This window comes from Oncorhynchus clarkii, chromosome 5 (assembly GCF_045791955.1).
Source record: "Oncorhynchus clarkii lewisi isolate Uvic-CL-2024 chromosome 5, UVic_Ocla_1.0, whole genome shotgun sequence".
NCBI classification, from domain to species: Eukaryota; Metazoa; Chordata; class Actinopteri; order Salmoniformes; family Salmonidae; genus Oncorhynchus; species Oncorhynchus clarkii.
The window spans coordinates 25,111,923-25,131,867 of record NC_092151.1 but is presented as its reverse complement, the minus strand read 5'-3'; the positions used below and the strand labels follow the sequence as shown (position 1 = coordinate 25,131,867).

Genomic DNA, 19,945 nt, shown 5'->3' with positions numbered 1-19,945 from the left:
ATGACCTACGATTTACACCCAGAATACATGGGATCTCATGCAATGCATGTGTTGTAAATGCTGAATGAAGCTTGTGTCTACAACATGACTCACTCTAACCAAGGCCTAACCAAGTTATATTTAGGGTGAAAGTAAACATCTGATTATGGACATCCATTGGCACAACAATAGAAACAGCGGTTTCATGGACAACCAAGTGTCTCGACTTGAGTGAATCCCCTAACAGACCCCAAGCCAGAGCTGAGGGGAAGAAGATGAGGCTCAGCATCAGATGTAAAAAGAATCCCCACTGTTTTCAGACGTGTATGGTTCTGTCTGTTCGACTCTAGAAACGTGGATGGAGGTTCGAGGTGGAGGGAGGCCACAGAACCCACATGGATGACATGCTCTGGAGCAGAAAACTCTCCCCAAAACAGAGCTCCAGAAGAAAACACAGTTGAAAGCAGAAGATGGTAACATTTACTGGAGAATTTCAGAGGTTCAATTGAATTATATGAGGGGGAGGAAGACGAGACCTACAGCGCACTGAATCACAGGCCATAACATAGTGGGTCGTTCCCAAAGACACGAAGAATTTCTTCATGTATATGGGAACAAAGAAAAACCACACTAATGCAACTATAAGCTATTCTAAAGCATGAGAGGGGTTGAGTTGGTGTGACAGTCCCAGTTGGGGATTCTCTGAGACTGTGGGTGTATGAGTGTGGGGTCAGTGGTTCCCTTCCATCACATCCCAGCCTTCCCCACTAGCTAATAGCTTCCAGAGAGCTCCAATGTCTCCTATAGGATAGTATTCCCTATAAAACACTGGTTTGGTGCAGAGCTGTGGCTGAGTGGTCACACTTCCCGGTCTCCACTTACGATTCTGTGTTGGAGAACAGGGTTCAATCCCTGAGTCAACCCTTCTAACTTTCTCTCCTCTTGTAATTTCTACTGTCTGAAGGAAGGTTGAATGAAAAAGAACATTGGTTTGGAGGAACCAGTTTAATGTACTGCATTTTTGAGGGAGCGAGAACACAAGCGATTCGCTGCACCTTTAATACCTGCAGTAAACGCTGTACATGCCGAATACAATTAGATTTTATTTGGCTATCCTACGAACCCACTAAACCTACCTTTGGGACTCCATGATACAGGTATGGTTGGGTGTGAGAGATAGAAAACAAAACAGGGCTGCCTCTTTCTCCACCTTTATCTCCCCTGCTCCTCCATCTCCACGTCCTCCCCCTCTTGCCCAACACCTACTCCACTTTCTCTTCTCATCCATGACATATACACTATGAACACCCTTTGTCTCTGTCAAGGAGCCAGTCTAGAAGCATTTAGCCTATTGTTTATCACAAGGGTACCCACTGGGTACCCACTACATTAAGTGCCTATTAAGTGCCAGGGTTAACGATTTCATCTTAAATCTGCCATACATTTCCCTTGTGTGCATCAGGGAGGGCAATTGAATACTAGCTTCACACACTAGTTGAATCAACATTGTTTCCACTTCATTTCAATGAAATCACCTTGATTTATATGTCCAGTGGGTATATATTTCACAACTGAAACCTTTGGCTGTAGTATTAAATAAAACATTAACATTATACAGAATCTTCCTGACGAGGAAACAAACAGCGCATATAATTCAGAAGTCTAAAGACGTTTCACAACAAACAAAGTCGTTTATGAGTGGGGGTGAGTGCCCTGTGGCTTGCTTCTTCAAACTCTCAAAGAAATAGTGCCCAAGGGAGAGATGGGGTATGTCCCAAATGGCATCATATTTTGTATTTAGTGCACTATATATAGTAGGGATTATGATGCCATGGGATGCATGTGATCTCCAGCCTCCTAATTAACACAGGGTTCTGGGAACCTCCGGATCCCATCAAACTTAACCTGGATGGTGGATTCTTTCATCCTTTGATGAAAGAGTGAAGAAAGATGAAAGAGTGAGTGAAAGATGTGTTCCCTTCTTTCTTCATATGAGAGTTCTTGATGCTGGATGGACGTTTGCTCTGACTTGCTCTGGCTGCTGTGTCATCTGTTCCTCAAAAACACGAGTTCTATAGGGCATCAGAGATGGAATACACAGAGAAACAAAAAAAGGTTTTCCAGATATTGTGTTAGCCTCTCTAACCCCCTTCCATTTCATGATCCACAAACCATCCTTACTGAGGTTCCATTATAAGTGTCAAAAGATTACAACTCTGTCAGAATAATCAAAATGGGTCTATTGCCAATGACCGTCATCAATAACAACCCAGGTATGATGAGAATGGATATTACAGTGCTAACATGTAAAGTGCTTATCCAATGTCAAAACTCACATATGTGTAGGCAGGCACACGTGTATAAGGGTGTGGATACATACATGTCTTTCAGTGTGTGTGCATGTGTGTTTGTTCGTGTGTGTGGTTTGTATGTGTGTGTGTGTGTGTGTGTGTGCGTTCGCGTGTGTGCGTCTCATGTGTGTATACATCAGTGGAGGCTCCTCAGAGGCAGAAGGGGAGGACCATCCTACTCAGTAAATTACAATTCTGAAACAAAACGTTTTCTTATTTTTAGATAAAAATATACTAAATATACACACGTCACCAAATATCTGATTAAAATACACTGTTTTGCAATGAAGATCTACAGTAGCTTCAACAGCACCCTCTAGAGTAGCACCATGATGTAGCCGGAGGACAGCTATTTTGCGTCCTCCTCTGGGTTCATTGACTTAAATTCAGAACCTAGGAGGCTCATGGTTCTCACCCCCTTGCATAGAGTAGTTGACTCAAAGAGAGAGAAAGACAATAGTTGAACAGTTTTTTACACATTAATTTCTTCAAAAATTAAGGAGAAGAAGCAGAGAGAGAGAAAGCAATTATTGTATTTGTTTTGTTTTGTCTGTTTACCTTTCACTTAAGCTTTCGGGTTTATAAATGTATTGCCACCGGGGCCTGCCAGTGTAACTGGTAGACTGTTTGCTGTACACTGCATTGTGTGATAGTAAACCCAAAATCCAATCTGTGTTTACAATCGCGTTAGTTCTAGTTTTCTGACTATGAAGTTCATAGGGTGACAGCAATTTAGGCTGTGTGGCGGTTAGCGGTTAGCTAAAGGTGAGAGGAGAAGAGCACGAAGATGCGAGAAGGAATTATACAACGAGCAAGTGATAATGCAATATGTGGCTGCTATGAAAGTGAATTGTGTGTGCAGGTGATCAGGGATGTATTCATTCCGCCGATTCTGTTGCAAAATGTTTCTTAAATGGAAGCAAACAGAACGAAATGAAACACTTTGTTTTGCAACTGTTTGGACTAATGATTACACCCCAGATTAGCTAGATGCAGGCAAGAGTGTGCAATGCGGTATTGAATGTGTGTGTCACACAATGATTTGTCTAATTTGTCTCTCGACCTTTGCATCTACGTTATAAACGTTCATTTGTAGGCTAGGTTGTACCAACCTCATGATGGGTTTAGGGTACATTTGAGTAGCCTAAACCTATCGCTGTTACATTGAACTGGTTGAATGGAATATGAATGACAGTCATCCAATATGCTGTAATAGAAATAAAGCCGTGCACATACATTATATTTTTTTTAATCCTCCCTAATCTTAAACGGCACCAACCGCCACTGGTATCCTTGAACATGATAGCCCAAACAGCCCCTGTCTGAGAGTTGGCTGATCTTTCAGCACCAGAAAAAGGGTAGGTAGGGTGGAGATGTACAGATAATTACCCTTATTATATCATAGGCTTCATCATGACAGCTCCAATGCAGTAGTAAAGCAAAAGCAGACAACTACTTAATCATCCCATCTGAGGACAAGAAGAACAAATGCAGCCAACAGATACACACTGTACTTTACTTTATTCAGCAGATCAAGGTCATATTCGTTAGTGCACATCAGTTCAAAACGTAGCAAAATGTTTTGCAACGGAAAAGGAAAACAAGCTTTTTTTATATTGGACAACGGCAGGTAGATCCCTCCCTGTTTCAATCCATTTTCTTCTGTTTGGTGCCTAATGAATTCGATCCAGGTCTGATCATCTCTGAGGTGTGTTTGATTTATTCTGTCAGGTTGGCAGAGCACCATACCATCCAGGAATAGGATATACCACGCTGACACACAGGTTACTCATCTACTAGTGCCAGCATCTACTGCTGCTGGCAATGGAACATTACCAAAGGTGCCTTCTGTCTGAACGATAACGAGCTCTGTCTGTCGACACTCCTACCCCGCCGCTCCCCGTCGCTAGGCAACCGCACAAACCTGTCTGTGTTTTGTAACCTCATCCCCTCGCCTTCTGAACTACAGGGGAAAAGAATGATTTGGAGGCGAACGTCAGGATCAGGAAAATGAGATTGAGGAAAAAAATGAAAAACCCTGGAAAGCGATCTCTGGTATGTATGACATGGGAGAATGTTGGTCTTGGCTGGCATTGCAGAGTTTTGGCCTGTAGCGTATGTACTGTACATGTCTTACAGATGAATAGGCAACAATGGACAGTCTCCATTTTTCGTTTCTTTTCCCACATTAATGCACATTCCTATACAAATCATCATATCCGGAAAGGCAAGTGGTCATACTGATCCTGGCAGAGCTTGATCTGTGACTAGATACAGTGCCTTGCGAAAGTATTCGGCCCCCTTGAACTTTGCGACCTTTTGCCACATTTCAGGCTTCAAACATAAAGATATAAAACTGTATTTCTTTGTGAAGAATCAACAACAAGTGGGACACAATCATAAAATGGAACGACATTTATTGGATATTTCAAACTTTTTTAACAAATCAAAAACTGAAAAATTGGGCGTTATTCAAAAAAAATTATTCAGCCCCCTTAAGTTAATACTTTGTAGCGCCACCTTTTGCTGCGATTACAGCTGTAAGTCGCTTGGGGTATGTCTCTATCAGTTTTGCACATCGAGAGACTGACATTTTTTCCCATTCCTCCTTGCAAAACAGCTCGAGCTCAGTGAGGTTGGATGGAGAGCATTTGTGAACAGCAGTTTTCAGTTCTTTCCACAGATTCTCGATTGGATTCAGGTCTGGACTTTGACTTGGCCATTCTAACACCTGGATATGTTTATTTTTGAACCATTACATTGTAGATTTTGCTTTATGTTTTGGATCATTGTCTTGTTGGAAGACAAATCTCCGTCCCAGTCTCAGGTCTTTTGCAGACTCCATCAGGTTTTCTTCCAGAATGGTCCTGTATTTGGCTCCATCCATCTTCCCATCAATTTTAACCATCTTCCCTGTCCCTGCTGAAGAAAAGCAGGCCCAAACCATGATGCTGCCACCACCATGTTTGACAGTGGGGATGGTGTGTTCAGCTGTGTTGCTTTTACGCCAAACATAACATTTTGCATTGTTGCCAAAAAGTTCAATTTTGGTTTCATCTGACCAGAGCACCTTCTTCCACATGTTTGGTGTGTCTCCCAGGTGGCTTGTCGCAAACTTTAAACGACACTTTTTATGGATATCTTTAAGAAATGGCTTTCTTCTTGCCACTCTTCCATAAAGGCCAGATTTGTGCAATATACGACTGATTGTTGTCCTATGGACAGAGTCTCCCACCTCAGCTGTAGATCTCTGCAGTTCATCCAGAGTGATCATGGGCCTCTTGGCTGCATCTCTGATCAGTCTTCTCCTTGTATGAGCTGAAAGTTTAGAAGGACGGCCAGGTCTTGGTAGATTTGCAGTGGTCTGATACTCCTTCCATTTCAATATTATCGCTTGCACAGTGCTCCTTGGGATGTTTAAAGCTTGGGAAATCTTTTTATATCCAAATCCGGCTTTAAACTTCTTCACAACAGTATCTCGGACCTGCCTGGTGTGTTCCTTGTTCTTCATGATGCTCTCTGCGCATTTAACGGACCTCTGAGACTATCACAGTGCAGGTGCATTTATACGGAGACTTATATACAATCCACCTGTGTGTAATCATCATCATTAGTCATTTAGGTCAACATTGGATCATTCAGAGATCCCCACTGAACTTCTGGAGAGAGTTTGCTGCACTGAAAGTAAAGGGGCTGAATAATTTTGCACTTTATGTTTGAATTCTGAAATGTGGCAAAAGGTCGCAAAGTTCAAGGGGGCCGAATACTTTCGCAAGGCACTGTACCTTATAACTAGAGATAGCGTATACAGATTAGAGATAGAGATAGATTAGAGATATTAGGCCAGAGGTAGTGTGGTGTGTGTGTGTTTGGTTTTACTATCCTTGTGGGGACTAGGAGTCCTCACAAGGATATTAAAACAAGGAAAATTCAGCAAGTGGAGACATTTCGCCAGTCCCCACAAGGAAAAGGGCTATTTTAGGATTAGAATTAGGGTTAGGAGTTAAGGTTAGGTTAGGGGTTAGGGATAGGTTTAGGGAAAATAGGATTTTGAATGGGAATCAATTGTTTGGTCCCCACAAGGATTGTAAACAATTGTGTTGTAGGTCTTTCCTAACATTACCTCTCTTTCCAGGTGCTCCCTCTGGCCAACTAACCAACTTGACTAGGCGTGTAAGAATTCACGAAAGCTTCCAGCATTTCACATGCATGAAAAACATACTATAGTATACTATGGTACAAATACTATTGTATTACTATATTTCTATACTATAATATTCACTGTAGTGTTTTTGCGTAAATTAGTGTAGTATTTTCTGTAGTGTTTTTGCAGACATGACTGTAGTATACTGTGGTACTTACTGTAGTGTTTTTGCAGAGATGACTGTAATATACTGTAGTATTTACTATTGTGTTTTTGCTTTATTATCTTTGACATAGAAGTGGGGTCTTTCTCCTTGAGGAAACCTAATGGACAAATACTAAAAGGGCACATTTTCTATAACCTGTAGGTAGATAGGACTGGAGTCTAAATGGATAGTTCAGAGCTTCTGCTCTTTTCTATAGCCAAATATGGTCTATACTTGGCATGTAGGTTTCTCATTCATGAGTGGTGTATTTACTATAATATTCTACAGAATTCAAAAAATATATATAAGTACTACACCTGCTCGAGGGATACTACAGCGTGTAGTGTATTCTACAGTGTACTACAATATACTACATTAAGCACTACATAATCAATGGATACTACAGTGTGTAGTATAGTACAGTGGGTCCTCATTTAAAAGTTTAATCATACCGCAGCGCAGCTTGCGGGATATTGCGCAATGTTACGGCATGTTGGAGTGCATGACATCATAGTATTTTACCATCAGCCATTGTTGCCTTTGATGCTAGTTTGACCACCAGAGGGCATCTTTGAGGGTGTCTTAATGAAGCATGTTGGTGCTTGCTTACTTTTCCATAAAATCCGACAGAGGTCCATGCAGGCAAGACGTTTTGATTGCTAAACCCTATCCGAAAGTGCATATTCCAATGTTTTTAATTAACCCAGTTTTGCCAAGCAACACAACATGTTTTACAGATGGTCTCTCTTTCAGAGTGAAACGGTGCTGAAATAGTTGACCACACTCCAGTTGACCACACACTTCAAATCCTATCATAACAATTGGATGACTTTGGGTGTTTCAGTATGTAACAATTTCATGCCATCAATTGCATTAGCCTACTTTATTCCACTATTTCTCTCATTCAGTGATTTATTCCCATAGTAATTCGTTATGGATCCATCCAGATGTGGTTAGAAAACAGTGCATGTGGTGGGCTATGCAAAGAGATGGGTGAAGTGACATGCCTCGCAAACATCCATTAATACATTTAAAGTCCCTAAACTCGGCAAGAGTCTATTGTCCTGCTAAACCATTTACACCTGGCCCACAGCCTTGTACTTCCAGTACGGTGCACTTTCACTCCATTCTCCGCATGACTCTCTGCCACCAGATACTTCTTCCTATTGTTGAGATCTATTCGGTAACATTCCACAGGTAAATGTAATAAATGAAACACATAGCTCTGGTCTGGAAAACATGTTAAACCTGTTGGGGGGTTTTATTAATCTGTGTTTAGTAGCTGAGGCTTTATGGCTTCGTCATCAACTTGTTAATTTAGCAGACATCACTTGCAGTAAACCATATATTTTATGAATATAACAGAATATAACGTAACATTTGAGTTTCTCTTAGAATAAAAACCTTATAGTGTAACAACAGTTGTAGTAAGTAACAGCTACAGAGGAAGAGCAATTCTTACACTATTGTTCTAAATTCAATCACCCTCTTCTTCTTCATCCTCCTCATCATTCAGCTCATTAAAATTCAATTGTAATACAATTTGTCACTCCCGTTCAACAACTCCAATATTTTTTTGCATGTGCTCCAAAGGGATAACTTGAAATAACATGATATAGGTTAATTAAATAATCCAAATAAAAAATGTTATTATTTATTATCGTCAGTGAACATGTCAAACGTAATTGTGCCATTGTATTAACCCAAGTTCTCTCTCAACTCCAGGACCACTTGCTAGCAAATGTTGTTGTTGCCTGATGCAGGACTCCAGTACCAGAGGAGACTATAGGACTGAAACATTCACACCTCCATTCATTTACAAAAATATAGTCTAATAGCTTGGCTAGGTGTGAAAAATCCCCCAAATTGTGCCACAGTTTAGACTACCGATATATCAGCGTTATAATTCCTCCTTGTGACAGTGTTGCGCAATGACAGAAGGACGCAATTTACCACCATCCACCACAAACTGTTACGGCATAAGCTCAAAACTTTTAATTGGGGAACTACTGTATTCTACAGTATACTACAAAATGCTATAGTATGGACTACACATGATAAAGGGATACTACATTGTGTAGTATAGTATTCTACAGTATACTACAAAATGCTATAGTATGGACTACACATGCTTGAGGGATACCACAGTATACTACAAAATTCTATATCAAATCAATGTTGATTTGTCACGAGTGCCGAATACAGTGAAATGCTTACTTACAAGCCCAAATCAACAGCGCAATTTTTAAGTAAAAAATAGGTAGTAGGTAAACAATAGATAAGTAAATAAATAGATACGCATTATCAAGGGATACCACAGTGTGGAGTATAGTATTCTACAGTATACTACAACATTTGATAGTAAGTACTATAGTATTCTAGTATTCCAGTAAACTGAAGTATTTTTTTATGTGGGCAGTCCGCCCTGCGGTGTGCTGAGCAATAGACTGACTGACCCTCCCTCACACACCTGTGTCTGTGCCTGTATGCTGTGTCTATAATCCCAAGGGCACTCTTTCTCTCTCATGTCTGCCAGACTGTATTGTATTCAACTTAATCAGTAGCATAGGAAACTGACCTTACATTCTAAGGACTCTGACCAGTAGCATTTTAGCAATGGCATTATACATTCCATGGTGGTAGTACAATATAGAGGGCTGCCAGTTGACGTACGACGCCTTCTGGCGGCCATGTTGGAAGTCCACCGCATCAATTCTTTCAACAATAGCTGAGTGGCTACTCCAAGCTACGTAGTAACAGTGCCTAAAACTAGGTGATTCATCACCACGGTCAATTTCAGGGCAGTATTTGGCTGCTCTAACAAGGCAGGAAAGGCAACAGGAAAAACATATACAGATTACTCACAATCATGAAACACCAAGGAGATAAGACTCAAGAACTGTCAGAGAAGCAAAGAAACCTGACTCTGGTCTTCCAACATGGCACTTGGTGCGGTTGCTAGATGATTTGTGACGCAACTGTAAGCTGGTTATTTGTGCATGACCTATATGGATTAGAGTAAGAAAACACTTGGTTTCACTATCCCCACACCCTTAAAACATCAAGATCAGCTCTATTAGATCTATTAAACACTCCTGTACACAGCAGGCTTCAGTAATAAAATCACAACACTTTTCTCTTGTTGGATTAAAATCCTTACCTGAATAACAAACGTCTGACAGTAGCTATTTCAGATGACGCTTAAAAATATATCACTCAATGCCAAATCAAAACTAACAATAGGCTATACAAAGTCATGAAAATGCTAGCTGGGTAAAGTCATTTAAAAAGGCAAACGCTGCCAAGCTTATCTTTAAAGAGAATATGGTACAGTATGAAAGCAGTAACTTTACACAGTCATGGAAAGTGTCAAATTAAGGATGGATGTTTTTTCCCACTTGTTTTTGGTCCTTAACTTGACAGTTGAAAGAAATCATTTAGAACGTTTCATAAAAGTGTCAAACTGACATTTGTCAAACTGACATTTGCTGGTGTTGAGAGTTCTGGACCTTGGGTTATGAAGGTTCAAAAGCATCAGCTAATGTTAAAACCCATTGCTTTGACTTTAGTAATGATGTCTTTACCTAAGGACTCTGACGTCCAGAAGTGTTTCATATCTTTGGGGTGCATTGTGGGAGTTGATGATTAACTACTCAAGTGGCATGGCACTACATGGAGCACCTGTCAAGGGAGTTGAGGTCTCAGACGGAATATGCATCAAAATCAGGAACAGCAACAACAGACCCCAACAATCACAGACTACAGAGGCCTCGGCTTCAAAGAGCAGAGAGAGCAGACCTCTAAGAAAAACACATTCAGGTTATGTGGGCTGTATCTCAAATGACACCCTACATAGTGCACTACTTTTGACAAGAGCTCTGTGGCCATAAGGCTCAGGACAAAACTAGTGTACTATACTGAATAGTGCCAGTTGGTAGTGGGACTCAGTCTGTTTCAGGTCTCAGGACTGGAGCCTTCATCATGCACTGCCTAAGAAGTTCCTTTCCATCTAGTAGAGCCAACAGAGCAGAAGAACTGTAGTGGATGTAGTTGGTATCGTAACACTGTGCTGCTGACATTAGTTAGTGCTGGGTGGGTGGACACAGGGCATGGCATGACATAAAAGGTTTTACAAGTTTATTCTCATAAGTAGGTTTCCATCCAATTGGAATATTCTAAAATCGGCATAAAAACAATATGCGCATTTTCCCACCAGAGATGTGTTTCCATCAAATTGAGTTGTGGATAAAAGACTGTGCGTGATGTTGTAGTGCACAAAAAATACCTTTTAAATACCAGTTAAATGGATTTCCTTCGCATTTTCAACTCTGATGGTTTTCTCACACAAAATGTCTCATTATATAGTGAGTGTGCCCACTCTGGTATTTACACGTGCGCTCTAGCCAACAGCTCGTAGATTCAGTACGGGAATAGCCTACATGATGAGATCATTATTATGGATTATTTATATTTGTCAAATGGCAGCCAAGCATTGATGATCATGTCACCAGAATAAGACTCTCCATATTGAAAACGAGCATCAAGCTCATCTTGCACTTTCACCACCCTGTGAAGTTTATCTTAACTTATTTCATCTGTAGCCTAATAACCTGCATGCTTCCCTGACGAGTGGTAGTGGGAGGACCACACAACATGCCATCACGTGACTTAGTTTACTTTGATTTGATGGTTATTTATCAATATTTGCGTGTAAAAGCGTTTCTGACCGACATTCTCTGTATTATTCATTTTACCGAAATAAAATGATCCCACCTCGTATAGCGTATTTTGTTTTGTCGACATTGGGGAAAGTATACCAACAAATGTTCTGTTTCCATCAGGCCTGTCATTATATTTTTTTATCCGTTGTACTTGAATTGTATAAAAAGGTTGGCTGGAAACCTTGTTCGAGAGGAAGATAACAGTCACTCCCTTATCCATGTGTAAAGACTTCCAGATGAAATGTATCCATTTGAAGAATGCATACATTTGCATATAGTGCAAAATTCTGAGTTAAATTTAGCCGTGCTTTTACTATTGTGTATACAAACATTGACTGTGTTTCCATATCAGTTTATAATCCTGCCAAATACGACCATTATTTCAGGAATACGTTTATTTATTATAGGAAACTAAACACAACTGAGGCTTTACACCTTAATCAAAAACAGCATCAAGATATATCATGATAAGTAATATTATCACATAGTTGTGATATAATTCTCAGGCTCCAAGTGAAAATAATTGAGGAAGTTTGTGTATGTAAGATGAATTATTGAGATAAGAGCTCCTTATGTGCCCATATATATATTCACATTTAAATTTGCCCCCCTGAGGCATTTGTTATTCATCATAATATTACGATCTAAGTGTGCTTACAATCTCAAAATACACACACACACACACACACACACACACACACACACACACACACACACACACACACACACACACACACACACACACACACACACACACACACACACACACACACAGCGGTCAGCCAAAGGGTTGGTTGGGATCTCAGGTCCACAATGCTAATTAATCATAGTCCTCCCTGTTTATGATGGAACAAAACAGAACAGATCAGTGGTGTTTTATATTGGGACTAATGAAAAACCAGGGCCGGTCCCTTCTCTGTTGTCTGCATGTCACTGGCTGTGGCTGCAATTGGGGACTATTCTAGATTATACAATGGGTGGGTCTAATCCTGAATGCTGATTGGTTAAAAGCGCATTCCAGCCGGTGTCTATTTGACAAATTACCAAGGGCTAAATCACACATTATCACTTAAATCTACACCTTGCGGCCTATACTGCTGGTCAGTTTCCTTGATTAAACCAGTAGTACGTATCACTGTAATGCAACAAGGAGTCCATCCTGTGCCAAACCAAGCTCAAGAGAAGCACTTAATCTGTGAATCCAGTCAAAGGGCTGTTTCTGTCTAAATCATGGCAGGTAGAAACAGAGCACAGGGAATATGCCACGTCCCCCTTTACAAGAGAGGTTTCTTACCCCAATGGTTTTTTCCTGGTTAAATAAAGAACAATTACATTCAGCTAGACTTGGGATTCCCCTTGAATCAGATAGACCTTTATACTCACAGTCTTCCCCACTTGCACATCCAAGAAAGAGTCCTTGGATCTCTCTAGCAGGTCCACCAGGTCATTTGAGGACAGCAGGAGCTTCTGGGTGGAAAGAAAGGGAATTAAAACAGTCCAGCGCAAAACTAATGAACAAGAAAAAGCCCTGGTTACGTCTCAAATTGCATTTATAGTGCACTACTTTTGACTAGAGACCATAGGGTGTGATTTGGGAAGCAACCACTCGGAGTAATGAAATTTACCAGAATGGATCAAACCACAAGAGGAGTGCCAGTCTTGTTGATTCTCTATTGGTAGCTATGATCACAGCGTGCTGTACTGTACAGGGAGTCTGTCGACAGGGTCTTAACTCCTGGAGTCTGTGTGTCTGGTCTGCACACAGCACTCTGACAGGCACCTGGCCCTTTTATCTCCAACACACTACAGTACTTCGACCATAAACACATAGCCCCTGTGCCAGGGCTTTTCATTCTATGCACTTGTATATAGTACTCATAAGACTATCATTTGTACCATTTGGAGTCAATGCAGTGGCACAAACCACTAGAACATGACCTCAATCCTTCCTAAGCGTCCCCCCCCTCTCCCTCTCTTTATGTTGTATAACCATTATTTTGGGTCAGCATAACATTGTTTGAATGTTTTTCTGTGTCATTTAAACATTGTCTAAACGTTAGTTTGGATCAGTCTAATGTTGTTGAGAGCTGCAGCGTACCTCTAGGGCGTGGTTGGTACGTGGGGAGCGGGGGGACTTGAACCCGGCCCCCCCACATTGGGCAGGGTGAAGAGTGCAGTGATGGTGGCCGGCATCTGTGTCGCCCATCAGGAACGTCAGCTGTCGGAATTGGCCCTGTGGAGACAGAGCCGTCAAACACACTCACCTGATCCCCAAAGGTCACGAGAGGTCACTATGTTCAGACAGAATCCCCAGAGGACCCTTCCTCCGTCAGGGCCTCTGAGACACTGAGACAAATATGATGGACAGACAGACTTTAGAGACCTCTACCTCTACATACATTTATCTACACCAGCTAGTGCTCTACTCCCCAAGCTATGTTTACAAGTGTGTGTGTTAGCGTGTGTGAGGTCCTGTGTGTGTGATTAAATGTTAAGTATTTTATGTAAACAGAAAGATCGCTCCCTTTGCCGCAGACAAAGAGCACCAGACATCATTTGTCTTTTTTGAAGAATAAAAACGTGTTACAGTGTAAAATGCAAATGAATCTGTGCTTTAGCTATAGACTCAGACCATGCATTCCTTAACTGTTTACACATCAAACCTTTAATGATGATAAAATATGGCTTATAATTAGTGCCAAACTAAACAAATAACTGTATCGCGTGAAATATGGACTAAATAATTGTTAGAAGCTAAATAAAATTGAGAGAGAAAGAGAGAGAGAGAGAAATACAGCACACGGTAGGCATACTTTTTCCCCACCTCTCTCTTTTTGGTCCTAATGTGTCATGATTAAACTTGTGTGTCCAAATGAAGCATGGCTTAATGAATACATGTAGAAATGAAAATGTTTACATCTGAGTGTCTGAGTGTGTTGGAGAGGGTCCTGGTAGGGCACTGGGCTCGCTAAGGCTCTCTGTCTAAAGCTCATGGTGCATTAAAGGGACAGTTCACCGAAATAGCAGAATATATTGGTTTCCTTGTCCTGTAAGTAGTCTATGGACAAGGTAATATGCAGCCCATGCTTTGGTTTTGTAAGTCATTTTGGAATCTAGGTGAACTATCTGTTTAACTTTTCCATCCACTAAACAGTAACATTCTCTGTCTCATACACTATCACAACCTTCTCCTTTATCATCCATCCTTATCTCATCTTCTAAAATCAATTAAATCCTCTTCCGACATGCCAGTGGATTCAAGGGCATTTCTTTCTTTCTTTGTCTGTCTGTCTGTCTGTCTGTCTGTCTGTCTGTCTGTCTGTCTGTCTGTCTGTCTGTCTGTCTGTAGACTAATGCTCTTGTAGTATGGGATGGGTGCACAGAGATACAGTGACAAGGTCCTGAGGCCCATTGTCATGCCATTCATCCGCCGCCATCCCCTCATGTTTCAGCATAATACACGGCCCCATGTCACAATGATCTGTACACAATTCCTGGAAGCTGAAAATGTCCCAGTTCTTCCATGGTCTGAATACTCACCAGACATCTCACCCATGGGATGCTCTGGATCAACATGTATGACAGTGTGTTCCAGTTCCCGCCAATATCCAGCAACTTCGCACAGCCATTGACAAGTAGTGAGATAACATTCCACAGGCCACAATCAACAGCCTGATCCACTCTACCGAAGGAGATGTGTCGCGCTGTATGAGGCAAACGGTGGTCACACCAAATACTGACTGCTTTTCTGTTTCACGCCCCTAGCTTTTTTAAAAAGGTACTGTATCTGTGACTAAGAGATGTACAATTGAAGTCGGAAGTTTACATACACTTAGGTTGGAGTCATTAAAATTTGTTTTTCAACCAGTCCACAAATTTCTTGTTAAAAAATCTATAGTTTTGGGAAGTCGGTTAGGACATCTACTTTGTGCATGGCACAAGTCATTTTTCCAACAATTGTTTACAGACAGATTATTTCACTTGTAATTCACGGTATCACAGTTTCAGTGGGTCAGAAGTTTACATACACTAAGTTGACTGTGCCTTTAAACAGCTTGGAAAATTCCATAAAATGATGTCATGGCTTTAGAAGCTTCTGATAGGCTAATTGACATTATTTGAGTCAAATAGAGGTGTACCTATGGATGTATTTCAAGGCCTACCTTCAAACTCAGTGCCTCTTTGCTTGACATCATGGGAAAATCAAAGGAAATCAGCCAAGACCTCAGGGAACAAAAATTTCAGACCTTAACAAGTCTGGTTCATCCTTGGGAGCAATTTCCAAATGCCTGAAGGTACCATGTTCCTCTGTACAAACAATAGTACAAACACCATGGGACCACGCAGCCGTCATTCCGCTCAGGAAGGAGACATGTTCTGTCTCCTAGAGATGAATGTACTTTGGTGCAAAAAGTGCCATTCAATCCCAGAACAACAGCAAAGGACCTTGTGAAGATGCTTGAGGACACCGGTACAAAAGTATCTATATCCACAGTAAAACGACAAAGATTGTACGTTTTGGAGAAATGTCCTCTGGTCTGATGGAACAAAAATAGAACTTTTTGACCATAATGACCATCATTATGTTTGGAGGAAAAAGGGGGAGGCTTGCAAGCCGAAGAACACCATCCCAACCATGAAGAACGGGGGTGGCAGCATCATGTTGTGAGGGTGCTTTCTGTAGGACTTCACTTCACAAAATAGATGACATCATGAGGAAGAACAATTATGTGGATGTATTGAAGCAACATGTCAAGACATCAGTCAGGAAGTTAAAGCCTGGTCGCAAATGGGTCTTCCAAATGTACAATGACCCCAAGCATACTTCCGAAGTTGTGGCAAAAGGCCTTAAGGACAACAAAGTCAAGGTATTGGAGTGGCCATCACAAATCCTTGACCTCAATCCTATAGAAAATTTGTGGGCAGAACTGAAAAAGCGTGTGCGAGCAAGGAGGCCTACAAACCTGACTCAATTACACCAGCTCTGTCAGGAGGAATGGAAGGCTGCCCGAAACGTTTGACCAAAGTTAAACAATTTAAAGACAATGCTACCAAATACTAATTGAGTGTATGTAAACTGCTGACCCACTGGGAATGTGATGAAAGAAATAAAAGCTGAAATAAATAATTATCTCTACTATTATTCTGACATTTCACATTCTTAAAATAAAGTGGTGATCTTAACTGACCTAAGATTGGGAATTTTTACTAGGATTAAATATTCAGGATTTGTTGAAAAACTGAGTTTAAATGTATTTGGCTAAGGTGTATGTAAATTTCCAACTTCAGGGCCTCCCGGGTGGTGCAGTGGTTAAGGGCGCTGTACTGCAGCGCCAGCTGTGCCATCAGAGTCCTGGGTTCGCGCCCAGGCTCTGTCGTAACCGGCCGCGACCGGGAGGTCCGTGGGGCGACGCACAATTGGCCTAGCGTCGCCCGGGTTAGGGAGGGCTTGGTCGGTAGGGGTGTCCTTGTCTCATCGCGCACCAGCGACTCCTGTGGCGGGCTGGGCGCAGTGTACGCTAGCCAAGGTGGCCAGGTGCACGGTGTTTCCTCCGGCGCATTGGTGCGGCTGGCTTCCGGGTTGGATGTGCGCTGTGTTAAAGAAGCAGCGGCTTGGTTGGTTGTGTATCGGAGGACGCATGACTTTCAACCTTCGTCTCTCCCGAGCCCGTACGGGAGTTGTAGCGATGAGACAAGATAGTAGCTACTACAACAATTGGATACTACGAAATTGGGGAGAAAAAGGGGTAAAATTCACAAAAAAAAAAAAATCCAACTGTATCTGTATTCCCAGTCATGTGAAATCCTTATGAATTTATTTACATTGACTGATTTCCTTATATATTATATTATAAAGTAAAACCTTCTAAATTGTTGCATGTTGCGATTATATATATTTTTCAGTATATTTATTCAAAGGAAAAGGAAAAAAAAAGGAACTGTCTGCACAAATGCCTACCTTTTCTCTGTGGAGGAACAACAAACCAATTAAAACTGGTTTTAAAGCCTGCTTAACCTTCACGAAAACCCATTTGCAAAGGCCTCATCTATATCAGTCTTTATTGTGCTGTAACTGTAGAGAAAGGAAATGGATCAACTGACAATAAATAAATAAAACACAGACAGGGCAAGGTGTTTTCCTCCCCTAGTTGTCCTGAGGTGGATGACCGTTAAGGTGAAAAATGAAGGGGTGCTAAAGTTCCAGTAATGAGGAACCTAGCGAGAGAAGAATGTTACCACCTCAGAGAGAGAAAGCTCAATCCTCTGAGGGGTTGTCATAAAGACCTGTCGCTGTGGGAGAGAAGGCCTGAGCTGAGCACAAAGCCAGATGCTGCCTGCTGTCTGCCCCATTCTGCTCTTCTCTCGCCCCCCCTTGCACTCTGCACTCATACTGTACTCTCTAACACGCATCCTTCATAAACACTGGCTCTGGCTGCTGGCTTCCGCTATGGACAGCACAGGGATGTCTTCATGTGTCTTGGGGAATGGGGGCAGTTGATGGGGTCAGGGCAATGGGAGGAACCCCCATCCCAACTCACCCCCCTAAACCTCCCTTACAGGTTGGGTAGGGGGATAGCTAGACCATTGGGTTCCTATACAGTGTGCTTATTCACAGTGTTTTTTGGCTACAAGATTTGACAGTACCTACATCCTGCAGAACGTTACTGATCGTCTATGATAAATTACCCACCATTCAACAGAAAGGGCACTCAGTTCTTGAGTCACTCTGAACAGCAGGAGATGAAGCTGTATAGCCTATGTTGCATAATGTGTTGCTGGTATGTTGCATGATGATTTAGGCAGATACATCCTCTTGTATGGAAACATGTAGGAAAAGGCAGGAGGAGTGGAGAGAGTAGAGGAAAGGAAAGGAAAGGAGAAAAGGGGAGAACAGAGGAGAGAGGAGAGAAGAGGAGAGGAGAGAAAAGGAGAGGAGGAGACGACAGAGGAAAAGAGAATGGAACTGGAGATGAGGAAAAAGAAGAGAAAGGAGAGGAAATAAAGAGGTGGAACAGTAAGTCCAGTACTTACCTCAAAGGGTGTCTCGAAGCCCTCTATGATCCCTCCCAACAATAGTAGGCCTTCAGATGTGATGCCCATACCCTGGTACACCCAGTCCACACTCTCCACCAGGGCACAGTCCACATACAGCGCCAGCCTAACAGATGATACACTCACAGCTACGTGGTGCCACTGGCCGTCAGACAGAACACTGACCGGGAACCTGGGAATCGGGTCAAAACAATGTAATGGGTGATGTCATACAGTATGGCAAACATCATTGAGAAGGAAGTGCATGTCTCTGTTATTTGCTGTTTTGGCAATAATGTGAAGTGTGTGGTGCACGTTTGCCCTCTAAAAGCTTCACTTCCAAGACAGTGTTGAGATTAAAATATAGTCACACCTCAAATATCAGCTATAAATCTCATGCACTATACAAGAACCAAGGCAACAAAATGACTCTGTCCATCTTCTGGCCAAGTCTTTTGTCTGTCTAACAGTGATGTATTGCTTAAAATCCACTGTGGCTTAAGAAGAGAGGAACAAGCAACCTGCCAGTAGGCTTTAGAAAAACAGCCCTTGAATCGTTTCAACCTCAGTCAACATATACACACACACGATTTTGCAACTGGGCCCTTTTGTCATGTCTTATATTAAAAAAAGATTTAGTTTCTTGAAAAATACGTTAAGCAACATAAATACTTTTCTCATTTTACCAGGAACCAAACTGGTATTGGCTGTGACCATTTTATTCAACAATACATTGAATTTACTCCATTGTCCCAAAACTGTTTCTGCACAAAGCGTTTACATCACATCATAAAACATTACATTTTAGTTTAAAACTGAATCACAAACAAAATGAGTTTGGGGATTATTTGGTTTACCTGATTTATTTAGAAAATATGATTTTAATTCCTTATTGAATACATATGTCTGTTTGCTTCTTGTGCTTGTAAACCTGCACTGAGGCTACCATAAACAATATAATTACTTGTTGAAATTGTTATGTATTTAATATTTTTAAGTAGTTATATTGAGAATAAGTAAGTACTTTACACCTAAAGACAGGAGTGTGATATTTATTTACTGTTTCAATACATTTTGATTGTGGTGGTAATTACTGTGTAATGACAGGGTAATGGTCAAATGCATTGCTACAAAATATTAAGTGATAAGCAGTACTGAGCCGGGAGGGGTATACCCATTTTACACTTTATGGTGGTAATAACCTGGAAATCTTCATTACAGACAGTAAGGACACAAAATAAAATATTATCTTGACAAATTCAAATGTACTTTTCTTGGAGGTAGAGATCTGTGAACGATCTGAGAGACAAGGCAAGAAGGGCATTCTATGCCATCAAAATAAACATAAATTTCAACATACCAATTAGGATTTGGCTAAAAATACTTGAATCAGTCATAGAGCCCATTGCCCTTTATGGTTGTGAGGTCTGGGGTCCGCTCACCAACCAAGACTTCACAAAATGGGACAAACACCAAATTGAGACTCTGCACGCAGAATTCTGAAAAAATATCC

The 19,945-nt window shown here is 41.3% G+C and overlaps 1 protein-coding gene across 1 annotated transcript in view; it reads right to left on the bottom strand.

The window, feature by feature from the left end:
* The window catches only part of LOC139409662 (collagen alpha-2(I) chain-like), an 89,343-nt gene that overhangs the window by 57,452 nt on the left and 11,946 nt on the right, over positions 1-19,945 (bottom strand). Inside the window, exons 4-6 of the mRNA XM_071155080.1 lie at positions 18,433-18,625; positions 13,499-13,633; positions 12,784-12,867 (exon numbers count right to left, since the gene is read on the bottom strand). Coding sequence (XP_071011181.1) covers positions 12,784-12,867; positions 13,499-13,633; positions 18,433-18,625 — 412 coding nt within the window. The remainder of the gene's footprint in view (positions 1-12,783; positions 12,868-13,498; positions 13,634-18,432; positions 18,626-19,945) is intronic.